Genomic DNA, 21,610 nt, shown 5'->3' with positions numbered 1-21,610 from the left:
GTATTCTGCTGTTCCATGGATATTCAACTGCTATGATGTAGATCGATCAGCTGATCCTCCATTGAAATTCTCAAATTCAACTTTTGCAACTGAATCCACTTGGAGATCTGCTCTTAGAGAGGAAAGCTTCTTGTCTGGCTTCAAATTCACTTCCTCTCACTGTGCGTCTCACACAGTAATAGACTCCTGTGTCTTCAGTTTTGAGGTTGTTCATTTGCAGATACAGCTGGCTTTTGGCATTGTCCCTGGAGATGGTGAAGCAGCCCTTGACTTTGTCTGAGTAGTAAATAGTACTGGCATCATATGTTATGTAGGCAACCCATTCTAGTCCTTTCCCTTGAGCCTGTCTCACCCAGTCCATGCTATAGCCACCAAAGTTGAATCCAGAGGCTTCTCAGGAGAGATGGAGGGACTCCCTAGGTCTCCTCACATCCCCTCCAGACTCTACCAACTGAACCTCAGACTGGACACCTAAAAAGAAAGCTGTGTTAGCGAACTTTCCAGTATAGATAATTAAAATCGGAAAAGCTGAATACAGAAGATAGAATTACCTCTCAAGACTGCTATTAAGGACACTAAGTTTAGCCACAGGATCATTTTTACTCCCACTAATGAATGAAGAGAAACTGATAGTAGAGAATTTGGGAAAGTGCCCACACTTTGTACTGGTGGGTGGAGCCTGAAAAGGGAAACCAATGCAGCTCCTTTTAAGGGGAAATGATGACCCCATTTACCTATTGATTGGGATAAAAGAGCCCCTGAATGCATTCACTTAGAGGTTTTTTGGACAGACCTAACATGTGTGACTTTCAAATAATGTCCATAGCTTGACTCTCTCTACTTTGATTCATTCAACCCTTGATTGAAGGTTGATTCCTTGTGCTTTGTGGCAGCCACGTAGCTATTGGAACACTTCTATCATGTCATTCCCAGTCCTTCTCTTCATTAGACAAGACATACCCAGTTCCTACCATAGTTCCTTGTTCTGTCCCCCCTTCACGGCTCTTAACACACGGCAAGACATGCAAACTTATAAGGACTTTTTCTTTATTAGATCACAGTTCAAACTGGCTTCGAACCCAAAAAATAACATAAACACAAATCTCCGATAAGAATTCAAAACAAAAGCTCTTACAAACACTGCAGTTCTTCCACAGTCTTCACAGATCAGGTTTACATGAAACACCAAAGTACGTATCCAAGTGTAACAGGCATAAATAAGCAAGCAATGTTGTACAAACCAAGGCATGCAAGAAGGAACGACGTTGACACCAGAGACGAGGGTGTGGCAGCATCCGTCCTTTTATCTCCAAACTTGCTTCTAACCAGCCCCAGCTGCATAATGAATCTTGATCCCGACAAGACTCACAGCAGACATCTGCTGAGTCACAACAGTTCTTCATGTATTTCAGCAAACACAAACTGGGTCATAAATGATGAGAATCACTCAACAATTTCAATATTAGTGGCTTCTACAGATCACCAGTAGAGAAAATGAAAGCTTGACAGACAAGAAGTTTTAACAACTCTTTGATAAACGGTATTCTCAAAGGACCATTCTTTTTCATCTTTCAAAAAATATTTTAATTCCACATTAAGCAGCTGTAGGAGCAATCAAGTTCACCATTGAAACCAAAGATTTCATTTCACTCATGGTCAAAAATATTGAATGCTTTCTGCGTCCCTTTGATGTCCCTTTGCAGCTACAGAGTTTACTTGGATTTGTCTCTGGAGATGGCAAAGTTCCCTTTCATGGATTAACTGTACATGTGTATGATTTTGGTTTTAATACTATAACTGCGTAAAGTCAAAGAAGCAAAGAAAATATTTTGTTTATCCACCAAGCATACATGACATAAGTAAATAAGATACGAGGAATGATTTTTTTTTTTAAAAAATGGAATGTTTCACGAATTTGCGTGTCATCCTTGAGCTGGGGCTGTGCGAATCTTCTCTGTATCATTTCAATTTTAGTATATTTTCTCCCACGAAATGGATAAAACCTCCAAGGTCCCTTCCAACTCTATATATTTTGTTCTATTCTGTTCTATTCTATTCTATTCTATTCTATTCTATTCTATTCCATTCCATTCCATTCCATTCCACTCCACTCCACTCCACTCCACTCCACTCCACTCCACTCTACTCTACTCTACTCTACTCTACTCTACTCTACTCATCTCTACTCTAAAATATACAAAGGAAGATCTCTAGGACTTCAATCCATGTTTCTTCCTGTAAATGAAATTTAACTGTTTAAAAGCTACCTAGTTTATTCCACATCCTCAAGATTTCCTCCCCCACCCCTCTACCAAAGTGCAAACCACGTTAAACACGGCTTCTTTGAAAATCAGATTTGAACGTCCAGAACCCGCTATGAAGATTTATCTAGTGCTTCACATGCAACTTCCTGTGACTGAATCATTTTGGAAAGCTGCTCAGAGGAGGAGAAGGTTTTTGCTTAGCATCAGATTCACTTCCTCTCACTGTGCCTCTCGCACAGTAATAGACTGCTGTGTCTTCAGTTTTGAGGCTGTTCATTTGCAGATACAGCTGGCTTTTGCCATTGTTCCGGGAGATGGTGAAGCGGCCCTTGACTTTGTCTGAGTAGTAAGTAGTACCAGAAGTGTAGCTTATGTAGGCTACCCATTCCAGCCCTTTTCCAGGATCCTGTCTCACCCAGTTCATGTCGTTATCTCCAAAGTTGTATCCAGAACCTTGGCAGGAGAGACGGAGGGACTCTCCAGGTCTTCTCACATCCCCTCCAGACTCCACCAGCATGACTGCAGAGTGGACACCTATAATGAAAGTTGTGTCAGTGAACTTTCCAATATACAAGAATTAAAAGCGAAAAAGCTGAACACAGAGGATAGAATTACCTCTCAAGACTGCTAATAAGGACAATACGTTTAGCCACAGGATCATTTTTGCTCCCTCTAATGAACTTTGCACAAACTTTGTAATGGTTGGTTTAACCTGAAAAGGGAAACCATTGCAGTTCTTTTAAAGGGGAAATGGTCCCCTGATTTACATAATGCTTGGGATATAATAGCCCCTTGTTGCATTCACTTAGAGGTTCTTTGGACAGACCTAACAAGTGTGACTTTCAAATAATGCTCCATTCCTAAGATAAGTGATGCCAGACATGACTTATACTTGTTTCCCTGTGAGAAAACAATAAGCATTTCCTCACATGTTTCAGCAAATATAAACTGGGTCAGAAATGATCACTATCTCTCAATTTCAATATTTATGGAGTCATAGCTGGACTCCCTCTTCTTTGATTCATTCAACCCTTGATTGAAGATTGATTCCTTGTACTTGGGAGCCTGTTAGCTTCCATCTCTGAATGGAAGAACCGTTAAAAGTCAAAAATCACATTGTGGTCAAGCAGGAATCCTGGTAGAATGGGAAACAGATTTAAAGTCCTAAAACAAATTTAGTTTGGACAATCTTTAATAAAGGAAAGATAGAGGGAATTCTTCTTGGATTTGCAAAGAGAACTGCCCAATTTTTTTAAGGAATATCTATCTATCTATGACTCACACACTCACTCCTTCTCCCTCTGTCCCTCTGTCCCTCTCCCTCCCTCTCTCTCTCCCTTTCTCTCACTCTCCCATTCACTCCTTGTTATCTATCTATCTATCTATCTATCTATCTATCTATCTATCTATCTATCTATCTATCTATCTATATCTATCTATCATCTATCGATCGACCTACCTACCTACCTACCTACCTACCTACCTACCTACCTACCTACCTATCTATCTATCTATCTATCATCTATCTATCTATCTTTTATATAAACTGAGGAAATTAACATTCAGTGTGATTTTACAGACAAGACTGCCCTCTAGTGATAAGCAGATGGAATACAGATAGCAACTTTAATTTCACTTCCAGAGACATGAGCCTGGGGAGCTTGATTGAGCTCAACTACAGTCGTAACTCAAGGACCCCTTGCACATATTATATAATTCTGGATTTAGTACTAAAACTGCCTAAAGTCAAAGATGCAGCACAAGTAACCTTTCATTTTGTTCAGCATGCATGTAATAAATGAATGTAATATAAGGGATGAAGTAAATAAATAGCATATAAGGGATTTTCTGTTTGCTATACACATTGAAGCCTGACATTGAAAAGGTGTTGAGAACTCTTGGGGAATTAAATTCTCAAAAGACCATTATTATTATTATTATTTTTCCTTCTAGAAACTGTTTCAATTCTCCAGGAAGCAGCTGGAGAAGCAGTCAAGTCCACAGCTGAAAGCCCAGATTTTATTTCAGTCATGGTAAAAAATATTATTTTGTGCATCTTTCAGACGTCCCTTTGCAGATACAGAAGGCAGTTGGATTTGTCTCCAGAGATGGCAAATAACCCTTTCATGGATAGACTGTTTTTACTCGCATCATACAATCCATTGTCTCGTTTTAGATTCATCTCCATTCACTGTGGCTCTTGCACAGTAATAGACTCCTGTGTCCTCTGGTTTGAGGCTGTTCATTTGCAGATACAGCTTCCTTTTTGCGTTGTCCCTGGAGATGGTGAAGTGTCCCTTGACTTTGTCAGAGTAGTAAATATTAGCAGAATGGAAGCTTCTGTATGGCACCCATTCCAGGCCTTTTCCAGGAGCAATAGCAATAGCAGTAGACTTATATACCGCTTCATAGGGCTTTCAGCCCTCTCTAAGCGGTTTACAGAGAGTCAGCATATTGCCCCCAACAATCTGGGTCCTCATTTTACCCACCTCGGAAGGATGGAAGGCTGAGTCAACCCTGAGCCGGTGAGATTTGACCTGCTGAACTGCTGATCTAGCAGTAGCCTGCAGTGCTGCATTTAACCACTGCGCCACCTTGGCTCTTAGGAGCCTGTCTCACTCAGACCATGTTGTAACTGCTGAAGGTGAATCCAGAGGCTTGGCAGGAGAGACGGAGGGACTCTCCAGGTCTTCTCACATCCCCTCCAGAATCCCCCAACAGTCCCTCAGATTGGACACCTAAAATGAAAGGAGCTTCAGCCAACTTTCTTGCATGTAAGAATTAAAATGGAAAAAGCTCAGTGTAGAGCAGTGTTTCCCAAAGTGTGGTAGGTGTACCCCCAGGGGTACGGGAATAATTTGGTGGGGGTACGCATTGCACCGGAGTTTGGTGGGGATCACGTGGGAATATCCACTGCACCGTGCTTAACTGCGCCCACAGAACAAGGAAAGAAATAGGCGTGTATCGCAGTTTTTACATGGGAACTGGGGCCATCATACATCGTATCTCAACTCATTATGGCGGGAACTTCTGCGTATCCTTCATGGAGCTCGGATTCGGCCATTTGTAAACTGCGGGAACATTAACAGTTGACTTTGAGCCACGGAGCTGTATAAACGCCGGAGAATTGCAGTGTTATCTCACGGTTAGACAGTCTTGTGAGGCGTGACATGGCGTGAATATACTACACTTTGTTACAGAGACAACTTACTTCTTTAATAGTTAGTTCCGGGTGCCTGTTATCATGCTTTAGTAAGTTTCGCTGCTTTTGATATAATATAACTTTCGTTTATTTTGCGTATGTACCAAAAAAAGAAAAAATAAATATATTTTGATTTTTAGTAAAGCATATGTTTTTATGAGGGGTACTCAGCGTTACAAAAATTATAGAAGGGGTATACATATGTCAAAAGTTTGGGAAACACTGGTGTAGAGCATAGAAATACCTCTGAGGACTGCTAGCAAAGGACACCATGTTTAGCAACAGGATTATTTCTGCTCCTTCTAATGAAGGGAGGGGATCTGACAGTAGAGAATTTGGGAAAATGTACAAACTTTGTGTTGGTGGGTATAGCCTGAAAAGGGAAACCATGCAGTTCCTTTAAAGGGGAAATTGGGCCCTGATTTACATATTGCTTGGGATAAAAAGATCTTTTGAATGGATTCACATAAAGACTTTTGGGCAGACCTAACATGTGTGATGTTCAAATAATGCTCCATTCTTAAAAAAAAGTGATGCCAGAAATTCTTTGTTCTTGTTTTCCTGTGAAAACAAAGTTGACTGATAGAAAACAACAGGCTCACTTAATGACTGCTGTGTTCACTGCCATAAAGAGAGTACATTTTGGGGAGATCATCTGATGAACCGTTTTATGATTTACCAGGCTCAATCACAATTGTAACTTTTTAAATTTTTTTAAATATTTTTATTTTCCATTTTCATAACATACAATCACATGTATACTATACATAGCCAGTATCCTATAGTATTAAATAGTGATTACATCAGTTCCCCTTGTCATCAACACCCAAAAATATAAAAACACATTATTAGCTCTTCTGCTCTCCATACACCTCTTTCTTCTACCTCTCTCCTGCCTCCTTTCTTCCCTCCATCATCCTTTCCTACTCTACTTCCCCTTCCTTTCTCCTTCTCCTCTCTCTATATTCCACTCCTCCTTATCCTCCTCATCTTCCCCCCTTACCCTCTCTCCTATCCCTTTCTTCAGATCTTTCTTCTTCCTTCTGTTTCCCATTCTTCCTCTTATTGGTGTATTTCCGCTTCCATATCAATAAACATATCCTAGTTTTGAAGAAAAAATAAGAGCAGACAGTATACATGTGGAATCAAATTACATTAAAATCTAATACTGAAGGTTGACATTGAAAAAGTTTTGAGAACTTTGGGGAAAGGAAATTCTCAAAAGACCATTCTTTTTTTTCCCCTTCAATAAACTATTTTTATTCCCCAATAAGCAGCTGGAGAAGCAGTCAGGTTCACAGCTGAAACCACATATTTTATTTCAGTCATGGTCAAAAATATTATGTATTTTGTGTCTCCTTCTGACGTCCCTTTGCAGATACCGAAGGTAGTTGGATTTGAGTCTGGAAATGGCAAAGAACCCTTTCATGGATTTTGCATAGACTTATTTACTCTCATCATACAATTCCATGCTAGTCCATTCCATGTTGCCTGTTGCACCTGACTCCCAACTCAATATTGTGAGTTCTATGAAGCATTACGGAACCTCTCTGAACCTTATAACTGGAAATGCAGAGGCTCCCTTCACCTTCAGTTCAAGATGTGAATATCTCTTTGGACTTCTATTATCCTTAATTTATATGGTCTCCATGCTTCAAGTCTATGATGTACATCGATCACCTGCTCATCAGTACAAAGACTCAAAATCAACTTTCTGCGACTGAATCCACTTGGAGATCCGCTCTGAGGGAGGGAAGGTTCTTGTCTGGCTTCAGATTCACTTCCTCTCACTGTGTCTGCAGCACAGTAATAGACAGCTGTGTCTTCAGCTTTGAGGCTGTTCATTTGCAGATACAGCTGGCTTCGGGCATCGTCCCTGGAGATGGTGAAGCGTCCCTTGACTTTGTCTGAGTAGTAAATAGGACTGGAACCGGGGCTTATATGTGCCATCCATTCCAGTCCTTTCCCAGGAGCCTGTATCACCCAGTTCATCCCATGGCTGCTGAAGGTGAATCCAGAGCCTAGGCAGGAGAGATGAAGGGACTTCCCAGGTCTTCTCACATCCCCTCCAGACTCCACCATCTGGGCTTGTGACTGGACACCTAAAATGAAACTTGTTTCAGCAAACATCCCTGTGTACAAAAATTAAAATGGAAGAAGCTGAGGATAGAGGGGAAAATATTACCTCTGAGAACTGCTAGCAAGGACCCCAAGCTTAGCCAGAAGATCATTTCAGCTCCTCTAATGATGGAGAAGAACTGACAGTAGAGAATTTGGGAAAGTGCGCAAAGTTTTGTTGGTGGGTGTAGGCTGAAAAGGGAAACCATGCAGCTTCTTTAAAGGGGAAATTGGGCCCTGATTTACATACTGATTGGGATAAAAGAGCCTCTCAATGCATTCACATAGTGATAGATTTTTGTACACACGTTAGACAGGGATAGAATCAATATCACGTGAAGTGTTAATACCACTTTATAAGGCCTTGGTAAGGCCACACTTGGAATACGGCATTCAGTTTTGGCCACCATGATGTAGAAAAGATGCGGAGACTGTAGAAAGAGTGCAGAGAAGAGCAATGAAGAGGATTAGGGGACTGGAGGCTGAAACCTATGAAGAACGGAGGAACTGGGTATGTTTAGTTTAAGAGAAAGAGGGACTAGGGGAGACATGATAGCAGTCTTCCAATACCTCAAGGGTTGCCACAAAGAAGAGGGAGTCAAGCTATTTTCCAAGGCACCTGAAGGTAGAACAAGAAGCAATGGGTGGAAACTAATCAAGGAGAGAAGAAACTTAGAACTGAGGAGAAATATCATGACAGTTAGAACAATTAATCAGTGGAACAGTGCCTCCAGAAGTTGTGAATGCCCTAACATTGGAAACCTTTAAGAAAATGTGGGATAGCCATTTGTCTGGAATGGTATAGGGTTTCCTGCCTAGGCAGGCGGTTGGACTAGAAGACCTCCAAGGTCCCTTCCAACTCTGCTATTGTATTATTGTATGTGTTTTTCAAAATATGTTGCAGTCCTAAGAGAAGTCATTCCAGATATGCTTTGTTCTTTTTCTCCTTTCAGTACATAGTAAAGCACTCACAGTAAAACTGTACTGTAAGTGAAACAAACATTTGAACAATTCTACCATTTCTCAAAAATGAGTTAATGTAGCAGAGAAATTATTTTCCTAATTACATAGACATTAGGAGATTTCATCCTCCCTCCCTCCCTCCCTCCCTTCTTTTCCCAAAGCACAGTTAAATAGTCACTAAGCTTAGAGGAACAATTTCTAATCCACAGTTTGGAAGTCCACCTAATAAAACAGACAGAATTAATGTTATGTCCCAAAATGTTTTCTTCCTTGAATGAGAAAGTTTGAAATCTCTCCTTTTATTCTCCTAAAAAATCAGTTTGTTACACATCTAAAAAAATATATTTGTTGCAATTTCAGACATGGAGTCTCAGTGAAAATCTTTGACATAGACATGATTTGCTATACTCATTGAATTCCTTTCCACCTCTTTTATTTGAATTTATTAGATTTGGATTTCAAATTAAGAGAAAAAGCTTGAGTTTCAATCCATTATAGACCCAGAGATGTTGAATGGAGGGAGTACCACATTTGATTAAAGACTATCTATGCAACCCATTCCAGTCACTTCCCAGATCGTGGCTTATCTTGCCCATGTTGTGGCTGCTGAAAGTGAAGCCAGAGGTTCATCAGGAGATAAAGAGGGACTCATCAGAAATTCTCATATCTCCTTCAAATGCCACCATTTGCAACCCCAGTTTGATACCTTGCAATGAGAAACAGAATGATAAAAAAATAGCAAGATCATTCATATACTCTAGAAGTAGTGAGCCTTAATGCCATTGTTACAGCCCACGAAAAAAAATACTCATGATGTATCATGACCAAACAGAAAGTAAAACAGAGTTGGATTGTACTTTGAGGTCTTCTAGCCCAACCACCTGCTCAAAGAAGAGACCCTATATAACATTTGAGACAAATGGTTGTTCAATCACTTTTTGAAAATCTCAAATTATGGAGCACCCACACTTTTCATAATGATTAATTTTTCCATCTGTCAGGAAATTATTCCTTAGTTCTACATTGGTTCTCTCCCTAATTAGTTTCCATACATTGCTTTTCGTTCTGCTGTCAGGTGCCTTGGAGAATAGGTTAGAATTGAAAAGAATAACAGAGTTAGAAGCGACGTTGGAGGTCTTCTAGTCCAACCCCCTGCTTAAACAGCAAATCCTATGCCATTTAAGACAAATGGTTGTCCAAAATCTTCTTAAAGATTTCCAGTAATGGAGCATTCACAACTTCTGGAGGCAAGTTGTTCCACTAATTAATTGTTCTGACATGAAATTTCTCTTTAGTTCTGAGTTGCTTCTCTCCTTGATTAGCTTCTGTCCATTGCTTCTTGTCCTGCCCTCAAGAGCTTTGGAGAATAGTTTGACTCCCTCTTCCTTGATTCATTCAACCCTTGATTGAAGGTTGATTCCTTATACTTTGTGGCAGCCCCTTTGTTATTGGAACAATCTTCTATCATGTCATTCCTAGTCCTTCTCTTCATTAGACAAGACACATCAGTTCCTACAACAGTTTTTCATATGTTTCAGCAAGCACAAACTGGGCCATAAATGATCAGTATCCCTCAACAACTTCAAGATTAGTGGCTTCTCCATATCACCATTAGAGAAAATGAAAGGGGTTCTGCTCTATTTTTCTGCATGGAGATGTCACTTCCTTTGTTTTTAATTCAGAGCAGGGCAACTGACTCAACTTGGATGGCAGCCATGAAACTTGAGGATTTTTACAGGCACCACCATAGCTTCCTCTCACTGTGTGTCTCCAGCACAGTAATACACAGCGGTGTCCTCTGGTTTCAGGCTGTTAATTTGGAGATAAACCACGCTGGAGGCATCTCGCCTAAATATGGTGAAATGGCCTTCCACAGAATCATGATATGATTTTGGGCTCCCATCTCCAGCATAATCTATCCATGCAAGCCACTCCAGGCCTTTCCCTGGAGCCTGTTTCACCCAGATCATATCATAGCTGCTGAAGGTGAAGCCTGAAGCTTGGCAGGTGAGACGGAGGGACTCTCCAGGTCTTCTCACATCCCCTCCAGACTCCACCAGCTGGGCCTCCATTTGGACACCTGGAATGGAAACATCGATATGTATATTTTACCTATCCAGCATTCACTTCAAGCATATTGGAGACTGTTAGCTTCCATATCTGAATGGAAGAACCGTTACCTTTGATGATTGCGAAAATGGAGACTAGTTGGAGGTTTTTAAGAGGAGATTGGACAACTATTTGTCTGAAGTCTTATATTGGGTTTCCACCTCTGCATGGGGATTAGTTTTGGGCTTCTATTTTCACTAATTTATATGGGTCTCCCTTTTTAAAGTCTAAAAATATTCTACTGATCCATGGAGTATTCTAATGCTATGATGAAGATCGATCACCTGCTCCTCAGTTCAAAGACTCAAAGTCAAATTGCCACCAGAAGTTGTGAATGCTCCAATAGGTTTTAAGAAGATGTTGGATAACCATTTGTCTGAAGTGGTGTAGGGTTTCTTGCCTAAGCAGGGGATTGGACTAGAAGACCTCCAAGGTCCCTATCAACTCTGTATGTTTTCTTCTATTCTATTCTATTCTGTTCTGTTCTGTTCTGTTCTGTTCTATTCTATTCTAAAATATAATAAGGAAGATCTGTAGGACATCAATCCATGTTTCTTCCTATAAATAAAATTTAACTGTTTAAAAGCTACCTAGTTTATTCTACAGCCTCGAGATTCCCTCCCCCACCACCACCAAAGTTCAAACCAGGTTAAACACGGCTTCTTTGAAGATCAGATTTGAAGGTCCAGAACCATTTATCTAGTGCTTCACATGCAACTTCCTGTGACTGAATCATTTTGGAAAGCTACTCAGAGGAGGAGAAGGTTTTTGCTTAGCATCAGATTCACTTCCTCTCACTGTGTAACTTGCACAGTAATAGACTCCTGTGTCTTCAGTTTTGAGGCTGTTCATTTGCAGATAGAGCTGGCTTTTGGCATCGTCCCTGGAGATGGTGAAGCGGCCCTTGACTTTGTCTGAATAGTAAGTAGTACTGGAAGGGTTTATGTGGGCCACCCATTCAACTCCTTTTCCTGGAGCCTGTCTCGCCCAGTTCATGTAGACACTACTTAAGGTGAATCCAGAGGTTTGGCAGGAGAGACGGAGGGACTCTCCAGGTCTTCTCACATCCCCCCCCCAGACTCCACCAACTGAACCTCAGATTGGACACCTGAAATGAAAGTTGTGTCAGTGAACTTTCCAGTATGCAATAATTAAAATGGAAAAAAACTGAGTATAGATGATCGAATTACCTCTCAAGACTGCTAATAAGGACACTAAGTTTAGCCACATGATCATTTTTGCTCCCTCTAATGAACTTTGCCCAAACTTTGTACTGGTGGGTGTAGCCTGAAAAGGGAAAGCCTTGCAGTACTTTTAAAGGGGAAATGGTGCCCTGATTTACATAATGCTTGGGATAAAAGAGCCCCTTAGTGCATTCACTTAGAGGTTCCTTGGACCATTCTTCATATGTTTTAGTCTCTTTGCCTTTCATCCTCTTAGTTGCTCTTCTCTGGACTTTTTCAAAAGTCTCAACATCTTTTTCCTAGTCTGTTTTTCAAAAGACATTGGAAGAACCTCATGCAGATAGGACTATGACAGGCTTTATATCTGGAAATCAGGTTTGGCTTCCCGATTATGGAAAAATTGCCCGATAGCAAAGAAACGTCTTCCTTAATGACTGCCATGTTCATTGCAATAAAGGTAGTCAATTTGGGGCCCATCATATGATGTCCCACTTTATGACCATCATTATTTATGAAGTGAAATTGCAGTGGCAACTCGAGGAATAACTGCACATGTGTATGATTCTGGATTTTAAAACTATAACTGCCTAAAGTCAGTGAAGCAAAAACAATAAACTTTCATTTTGTTCATCCACCAAGCATACATGACATAAGTAAATGAGATATGAGGATTTTTTTTTTTTTTTAAGATACACATTGAAGCTTGACATGGAAGAAGTTTTGAGAACTCTTGGGGCATGAAATTCTCAAAGGACTATTATTATTTTTTTCCTTCAAGAAACTCTTTTAATTTTCCAGGAAGTAGCTGGACGAGCAGCTGAAACCACAGATTTTATTTCAGTCATAGTCAAAAATATTATGTGTTTTGCGCCTCCTTCTGACGTCCCTTTGCAGATACAGAAGGCATTTCGATTTGTCTCTGGAAATGGGAAACAACCTTTCGTGGATTCTGAAATAGACTTATTTACTGGCATCATGCAGTCCCTTCTAGCCCATTCCCTGCTTACTGTCACACACAATCCACAACTCAGTATTGCCAGTTCTATGAATGATTACTGATTCCTTGCAACTGTAAATGCAGAGGGTTCTTTTCAACTTGAATTCCAGAAGAGAATATCTCTTTGGGTTTCTATTTTCTTTAAATTATATGGGTCTCTTAAAGCAGTGTTTCTCAACCTTGGGAACTTGAAGATGTCTGGACTTCAACTCCCAGAATTCCCCAGCCAGCGAATGCTGGCTGGGGAATTCTGGGAGTTGAAGTCCGGACATCTTCAAGTTCCCAAGGTTGAGAAACACTGTCTTAAAGTATTCTGCTGTTCCATGGATATTCAACTGCTATGATGTAGATCGATCAGCTGATCCTCCGTTGAAATACTCAAATTCAACTTTCTGCAACTGAATCCACTTGGAGATCTGCTCTTAGAGAGGAAAGGTTCTTGTCTGGCTTCAGATACCCTTCCTCTCACTGTGTATCTAGCACAGTAATAGACTCCTGTGTCTTCAGTTTTGAGGCTGCTCTTTTGCAGATACAGCTGGCTTTTGGCATTGTCCCTGGAGATGGTAAAGCGTCCCTTGACTTTGTCTGAGTAGTAAATAGTACTGGCATCATATCTTATGTAGGCCACCCATTCTAGTCCTTTCCCTTGAGCCTGTCTCACCCAGTCCATGCTATAGCCACCAAAGTTTTATCCAGAACCTTGGCAGGAGAGACGGAGGGACTCTCTAGGTCTTCTCAAATCCCCTCCAGACTCCACCAACTGAACCTCAGATTGGACACCTAAAAAGAAAGTTGTGTTAGCGAATTTTCCAGTATAGATAATTAAAATCGAAAAAGCTGAATACAGAGGATAGAATTACCTCTCAAGACTCCTAGTAAGGACACTAAGTTTAGCCACAGGATCATTTTTGCTCCCACTAAGGAATGAAGAGAAACTGATAGTAGAGAATTTTGCACTTTGCACTGGTGGGTGTAGCCAGAAAAGGAAACCAATGCAGCTCCTTTTAAGGGGAAATGATGACCCCATTTACCTATTGATTGGGATAAAAGAGCTCCTAAATGCATTCACTTAGAGGTTTTTTGGACAGACCTAACATCTGTGACTTTCAAATAATATTCCATAGATTGACTCCCTCTTCTTTGATTCATTCAACCCTTGATTGAAGGTTGATTCCTTGTGCTTTGTGGCAGCCACTTAGCTATTGGAACACTTCTATCATGTCATTCCCAGTCGTTCTCTTCATTAGACAAGACATACCCAGTTCCTACCATAGTTCCTTGTTCTGTCCCCCCTTCACGGCTCTTAACACACGGCAAGACATGCAAACTTATAAGGACTTTTTCTTTATCAGATCACAGTTCAAACTGGCTTCGAGCCCAAAAAATAACATAAACACAAATCTCCAATAAGAATTCAAAACAAAAGCTCTTACAAACACTGCAGTTCTTCCACAGTCTTCACAGATCAGGTTTACATGAAACAACAAAGCACTTATCCAAGTGTAACAGGCATAAATAAGCAAGCAATGTTGTACAAACCAAGGCACGCACGAAGGAACGACATTGACACCAGAGACGAGGCTGTGGCAGCATCCGTCCTTTTATCTCCAAACTTGCTTCAAACCAGCCACAGCTGCATAATGAATCTTGATCCCGACAAGACTCACAGCAGACATCTGCTGAGTCACAACAGTTCTTCATGTATTTCAGCAAACACAAACTGGGTCATAAATGATGAGAATCACTCAACAATTTCAATATTAGTGGATTCTGCAGATCACCAGTAGAGAAAATGAAAGCTTGACAGACAAGAAGTTTTAACAACTCTTTGATAAATGGTATTCTCAAAGGACCATTCTTTTTCATCTTTCAAAAAATATTTTAATTCCACATTAAGCAGCTGTAGGAGCAATCAAGTTCACCATTGAAACCAAAGATTTCATTTCACTCATGGTCAAAAATATAGAATGCTTTCTGCGTCCCTTTGATGTCCCTTTGCAGCTACAGAGTTTACTTGGATTTGTCTCTGGAGATGGCAAAGCTCCCTTTCATGCATTAACTGTACATGTGTATGATTTTGGTTTTAATACTATAACTGCGTAAAGTCAAAGAAGCAAAGAAAATATTTTGTTTATCCACCAAGCATACATGACATAAGTAAATAAGATACGAGGAATGATTTTTTTTATTTATTTAAAAAATGGAATGTTTCACGAATTTGCGCGTCATCCTTGAGCTGGGGCTGTGCGAATCTTCTCTGTATCATTTCAATTTTAGTATATTTGCTCCCACAAAATGGATAAAACCTCCAAGGTCCCTTCCAACTCTATATATTTTGTTCTATTTTGTTCTATTCTATTCTATTCTATTCTATTTTATTCTATGCTATTCTATTCTATTCCATTCCATTCCATTCCATTCCACTCCACTCCACTCCACTCCACTCTACTCTACTCATCTCTACTCTAAAATATACAAAGGAAGATCTCTAGGACTTCAATCCATGTTTCTTCCTGTAAATGAAATTTAACTGTTTAAAAGCTACCTAGTTTATTCCACATCCTCGAGATTTCCTCCCCCACCCCTCTACCAAAGTGCAAACCACGTTAAACACAGCTTCTTTGAAAATCAGATTTGAACGTCCAGAACCCGCTATGAAGATTTATCTAGTGCTTCACATGCAACTTCCTGTGACTGAATCATTTTGGAAAGCTGCTCAGAGGAGGAGAAGGTTTTTGCTTAGCATCAGATTCACTTCCTCTCACTGTGCCTCTTGCACAGTAATAGACTCCTGTATCTTCAGTTTTGAGGCTGTTCATTTGCAGATACAGCTGGCTTTTGCCATTGTCCCGGGAGATGGTGAAGCGGCCCTTGACTTTGTCTGAGTAGTAAGTAGTACCAGAAGTGTAGCTTATGTAGGCTACCCAATCCAGCCCTTTTCCAGGATCCTGTCTCACCCAGTTCATGCCGTTATTACCAAAGTTGAATCCAGAACCTTGACAGGAGAGACGGAGGGACTGTCCAGGTCTTCTCACAGCCCCTCCAGACTCCACCAGCATGACTGCAGAGTGGACACCTATAATGAAAGTTGTGTCAGTGAACTTTCCAATATACAAGAATTAAAAGCGAAAAAGCTGAACACAGAGGATAGAATTACCTCTCAAGACTGCTAATAAGGACAATACGTTTAGCCACAGGATCATTTTTGCTCCCTCTAATGAACTTTGCACAAACTTTGTAATGGTTGGTTTAACCTGAAAAGGGAAACCATTGCAGTTCTTTTAAAGGGGAAATGGTGCCCTGATTTACATAATGCTTGGGATAAAAGAGCCCCTTGGTGCATTCATTTAGAGGTTCTTTGGACAGACCTAACATGTGTGACTTTCAAATAATGCTCCATTCCTAAGATAAGTGATGCCAGACATGTCTTATACTTGTTTCCCTGTGAGAAAACAATAAGCATTTCTTCACATGTTTCAGCAAATATAAACTAGGTCAGAAATGATCACTATCTCTCAATTTCAATATTTGTGGAGTCATAGCTGGACTCCCTCTTCTTTGATTCATTCAACCCTTGATTGAAGGTTGATTCCTTGTACTTGGGAGCCTGTTAGCTTCCATCTCTGAATGGAAGAACCGTTAAAAGTCAAAAATCACATTGTGGTCAAGCAGGAATCATGGTAGAATGAGAAACAGATTTAAAGTCCTAAAACCAATTTAGTTTGGACAATCTTTAATAAAGGAAAGATAGAGGGAATTCTTCTTGGGTTTGCAAAGAGAACTTCTCAATTTTTTAAAGGAATATCTATCTATCTATGACTCACACACTCACTCCTTCTCCCTCTGTCCCTCTCTCCCTCTCCCTCCCTCTCTCTCTCCCTTTCTCTCACTCTCCCATTCACTCCTTGTTATCTTTCTATCTATCTATCTATCTATCTATCTATCTATCTATCTATCTATCTATCATCGACCTACCTACCTACCTGCCTGCCTGCCTACCTACCTACCTACCTACCTACCTACCTACCTACCTACCTACCTACCTACCTATCTATCTATCTATCTATCTATCTATCTATCTATCTTTTATATAAACTGAGGAAATTAACATTCAGTGTGATTTTACAGAGAAGACTGCCCTCTAGTGATAACCAGATGGAGTACAGATTGCAACTTTAATTTCACTTCCAGAGACATGAGCCTGGGGAGCTTGATTGAGCTCAACTACAGTCGTAACTCAAGGACCCCTTGCACATATTATATAATTCTGGATTTAGTACTATAACTGCCTAAAGTCAAAGATGCAGCACAAGTAACCTTTCATTTTGTTCAGCATGCATGTAATAAATGAATGGGATATAAGGAATGAAGTAAGTAAATAGCATATAAGGGATTTTCTGTTTGCTATACACATTGAAGGATGACATTGAAAAGGTGTTGAGAACTCTTGGGGAATTAAATTCTCAAAAGACCATTATTATTATTATTATTTTTCCTTCAAGAAACTGTTTCAATTCTCCAGGAAGCAACTGGAGAAGGAGTCAAGTCCACAGCTGAAAGAACAGATTTTATTTCAGTCACGGTAAAAAATATTATTTTGTGCATCCTTGAGACCTCCCTTTGCAGATACAGAAGGCAGCTGGATTTGTCTCCGGAGATGGCAAATAACCCTTTCATGGATAGACTGTTTTTACTCGCATCATACAATCCATTGTCTCGTTTTAGATTCACTTCCATTCACTGTGGCTCTTGCACAGTAATAGACTCCTGTGTCCTCTGGTTTGAGGCTGTTCATTTGCAGATACAGCTGCCTTTTTGCGTTGTCCCTGGAGTTGGGGAAGCGTCCCTTGACTTTGTCAGAGTAGTAAATATTAGCAGAATGAAAGCTTCTGTATGCCATCCATTCCAGGCCTTTTCCAGGAGCCTGTCTCACCCAGACCATGTTGTAACTGCTGAAGGTGAATCCAGAGGCTTGGCAGGAGAGACGGAGGGACTCTCCAGGTCTTCTCACATCCCCTCCAGAATCCCCCAACAGGCCCTCAGATTGGACACCTAAAATGAAAGGAGCTTCAGCCAACTTTCTTGTATGTAAGAATTAAAATGGAAAAAGCTCAGTGTAGAGCAGTGTTTCCCAAAGTGTGGTACGCGTACCCCCAGGGGTACGGGAATAATTTGGTGGGGATATGCATTGCACCGGAGTTTGGTGGGGATCACGTGGGAATATCCACTGCACCGTGCTTAACTGCGCCCACAGAACAAGGAAAGAAATAGGCGCGTATCGCAGTTTTTACATGGGAACTGGGCCCATCATACATCGTATCTCAACTCATTATGGCGGGAACTTCTGCGTATCCTTCATGGAGCTCGGATTCGGCCATTTGTAAACTGCGGGAACATTAACAGTTGACTTTGAGCCACGGAGCTGTATAAACGCCGGAGAATTGCAGTGTTATCTCACGGTTAGACAGTCTTGTGAGGCGTGACATGGCGTGAATATACTACACTTTGTTACAGAGACAACTTACTTCTTTAATAGTTAGTTCCGGGTGCCTGTTATCATGCTTTAGTAAGTTTCGCTGCTTTTGATATAATATAACTTTCGTTTATTTTGCGTATGTACCAAAAAAATTAAAAATAAATATTTTTTGATTTTTATTAAAGTATATGTTTTTATGAGGGGTACTCAACGTTACGAAAATTATAGAAGGGGTACACATATGTCAAAAGTTTGGGAAACACTGGTGTAGAGCATAGAAATACCTCTGAGGACTGCTAGCAAAGGACACCATGTTTAGCAACAGGATTATTTCTGCTCCTTCTAATGAAGGGAGGGGATCTGACAGTAGAGAATTTGGGAAAATGTACAAACTTTGTGTTGGTGGGTATAGCCTGAAAAGGGAAACCATGCAGTTCCTTTAAAGGGGAAATTGGGCCCTGATTTACATATTGCTTGGGATAAAAAGATCTTCTGAATGGATTCACATAAAGACTTTTGGGCAGACCTAACATGTGTGATGTTCAAATAATGCTCCATTCTTAAAAAAAAAGTGATGTCAGAAATTCTTTGTTCTTGTTTTCCTGTGAAAACAAAGTTGACTGATAGAAAACAACAGGCTCGCTTAATGACTGCTGTGTTCACTGCCATAAAGAGAGTACATTTTGGGGAGATCATCTGATGAACCGTTTTATGATTTACCAGGCTCAATCACAGTTGTAACTTTTTTTTTATTTTTTAAAATATTTTTATTTTCCATTTTCATAACATACAATCACATGTAAGCTATACATAGCCAGTATCCTATAGTATTAAATAGTGATTACATCAGTTCCTCTTGTCATCAACACCCAAAAATATAAAAACACATTATTAGCTCTTCTGCTCTCCATACACCTCTTTCTTCTACCTCTCTCCTGCCTCCTTTCTTCCCTCCATCATCCTTTCCTACTCTACTTCCCCTTCCTTTCTCCTTCTCCTCTCTCTACATTCCACTCCTCCTTATCCTCCTCACCTTCCCCCCTTACCCTCTCTCCTATCCCTCTCTTCCCATCTTTCTTCTCCCTTCTGTTTCCCACTCTTCCTCCTATTGGTGTATTTCCGCTTCCATATCAATAAACATATCCTAGTTTTGAAGAAAAAATAAGAGCAGACAGTATACATGTGGAATCAAATTACATTAAAATCTAATACTGAAGGTTGACATTGGAAAAGTTTTGAGAACTTTGGGGAAAGGAAATTCTCAAAAGACCATTCTTTTTTTCCCCCTTCAATAAACTATTTTTATTCCCCAATAAGCAGCTGGAGAAGCAGTCAGGTTCACAGCTGAAACCACATATTTTATTTCAGTCATGGTCAAAAATATTATGTGTTTTGTGTCTCCTTCTGACGTCCCTTTGCAGATACCGAAGGTAGTTGGATTTGAGTCTGGAAATGGCAAAGAACCCTTTCATGGATTTTGCATGGACTTATTTACTGGCATCATACAATTCCATGCTAGTCCATTCCATGTTGCCTGTTGCACCTGACTCCCAACTCAATATTGTGAGTTCTATGAAGCATTACGGAACCTCTCTGAACCTTGTAACTGGAAATGCAGAGGCTCCCTTCACCTTCAGTTCAAGAAGAGACGATCTCTTTGGACTCTTTGGACTTCTATTATCTCTTTGGACTTCTATTATCCTTAATTTATATGGTATCCATGCTTCAAGTCTATGATGTACATCGATCACCTGCTCTTCAATACAAAGACTCAAAATCAACTTTCTGCGACTGAATCCACTTGGAGATCCGCTCTGAGGGAGGGAAGGTTCTTGTCTGGCTTCAGATTTACTTCCTCTCACTGTGTCTGCAGCACAATAATAGACAGCTGTGTCTTCAGCTTTGAGGCTGTTCATTTGCAGATACAGCTGGCTTTTGGCATCGTCCCTGGAGATGGTGAAGCGTCCTTTCACTTTCTCTGAGTAGTAAATAGGACTGGAACCGGGGCTTATATGTGCCATCCATTCTAGTCCTTTCCCAGAAGCCTGTATCACCCAGTTCATCCCATGGCTGTTGAAGGTGAATCCAGAGGCTAGACAGGAGAGACAGAGGGACTCCCCAGGTCTTCTCACATCCCCTCCAGACTCCACCATCTGGGCTTGTGACTGGACACCTAAAACAAAAATTCTTTCAGCAAACATCCCGGTGTACAAGAATTAAAATGGGAAAAGCTGAGGATAGAAGGGAATAAATTACCTCTGAGAACTGCTAGTAAGGACCCCAAGCTTAGCCAGAAGATCAATTCAGCTCCTCTAATGATGGAGAAGAACTGACAGTAGAGAATTTGGGAAAGTGCCCAAAGTTTTGTTGGTGGGTTTAGGCTGAAAAGGGAAACCATGCAGCTTCTTTAAAGGGGAAATTGGGCCCTGATTTACATACTGATTGGGATAAAAGAGCCTCTCAATGCATTCACATAGTCTTAGATAGATTTTTGTATACACGTTAGACAGGGATAGAATCAAGATCACATGAAGTGTTAATACCACTTTATAAGGCCTTGGTAAGGCCACACTTGGAATACGGCATTCAGTTTTGGTCACCACGATGTAGAAAAGATGTGGAGACTCTGGAAAGCATGCGAGAAGAGCAACAAATATGATGAGGGGACTGGAGACTAAAACATATGAGGAACGGTTGCAGGAAGTGGGGATGTCTAGTTTAATGAAAAGAAGGACTAGGGGAGACATGATAGCAATGTTCCAATATCTCAGGGGTTGCCACAAAGAAGTGGGAGTCAAACTATTCTCCAAGGCACCTGAGGGTAGAACAAGAAGCAATGGGTGGAAACTAATCAAGAAGAGAAGCAACTTAGAACTTTGGAGAAACTTCCTGACAGTTAGAACAATTAATCAGTGGAACAGAAGTTGCCTCCAGAAGTTGTGAATGCCCCAACACTGGAAGTCTTTAAGAAGATGTTGGATAGCCATTTGTCTGAAGCGGTATAAGATTTCCTGCCTAGGCAGGAGGTTGGACTAGAAGACCTCCAAGGTCCCTTCCAACTCTGCTATTGTATTATTGTATGTGCTTTTCAAAATATGTTGCAGTCCTAAGAGAAGTCATGCCAGATATGCTTTGTTCTTTTTCTCCTTTCAGTACATAGTAAAGCATTCACAGTAAAACTGTACTGTAAGTGAAACAAACATTTGAACAATTCCACCAAAAATGAGTCAAGGTAGCAGAGAAATTATTTTCCTTATTACATGGACATTAGGAGATTTCTTCCTTCCTTCCTCCTCC

The 21,610-nt window shown here is 40.5% G+C and overlaps 1 non-coding gene, 1 pseudogene and 3 gene segments (V, D, J or C); all 5 read right to left on the bottom strand.

Moving 5' to 3' along the window:
• Positions 1-1,891: 1,891 nt before the first annotated feature.
• LOC116523109 lies at positions 1,892-1,993 on the bottom strand. Its single transcript, XR_004257040.1, has one exon. It is a non-coding gene; the product is annotated as a U6 spliceosomal RNA (small nuclear RNA).
• Positions 1,994-2,421: 428 nt separating this feature from the next.
• Positions 2,422-2,960, bottom strand: LOC116520794. The segment is given in 2 exon segments: positions 2,422-2,798; positions 2,880-2,960. Coding segments are annotated over 2 exon segments (423 nt in total).
• A 7,344-nt stretch (positions 2,961-10,304) lies between these two features.
• On the bottom strand, positions 10,305-13,507 carry LOC116521969. The segment is given in 3 exon segments: positions 10,305-10,627; positions 11,847-11,943; positions 13,499-13,507. Coding segments are annotated over 3 exon segments (429 nt in total).
• Positions 13,508-15,031: 1,524 nt separating this feature from the next.
• LOC116523111 lies at positions 15,032-15,131 on the bottom strand (annotated as a pseudogene).
• A 400-nt stretch (positions 15,132-15,531) lies between these two features.
• On the bottom strand, positions 15,532-16,075 carry LOC116520793. The segment is given in 2 exon segments: positions 15,532-15,913; positions 15,995-16,075. Coding segments are annotated over 2 exon segments (423 nt in total).
• Between the last annotated feature and the right edge of the window lie 5,535 nt (positions 16,076-21,610).

This window comes from Thamnophis elegans, chromosome Z (assembly GCF_009769535.1).
Source record: "Thamnophis elegans isolate rThaEle1 chromosome Z, rThaEle1.pri, whole genome shotgun sequence".
NCBI lineage: Eukaryota > Metazoa > Chordata > Lepidosauria > Squamata > Colubridae > Thamnophis > Thamnophis elegans.
Note: the sequence above shows the minus strand (reverse complement) of the source record. Positions and strands in the feature narration are given on the sequence as shown.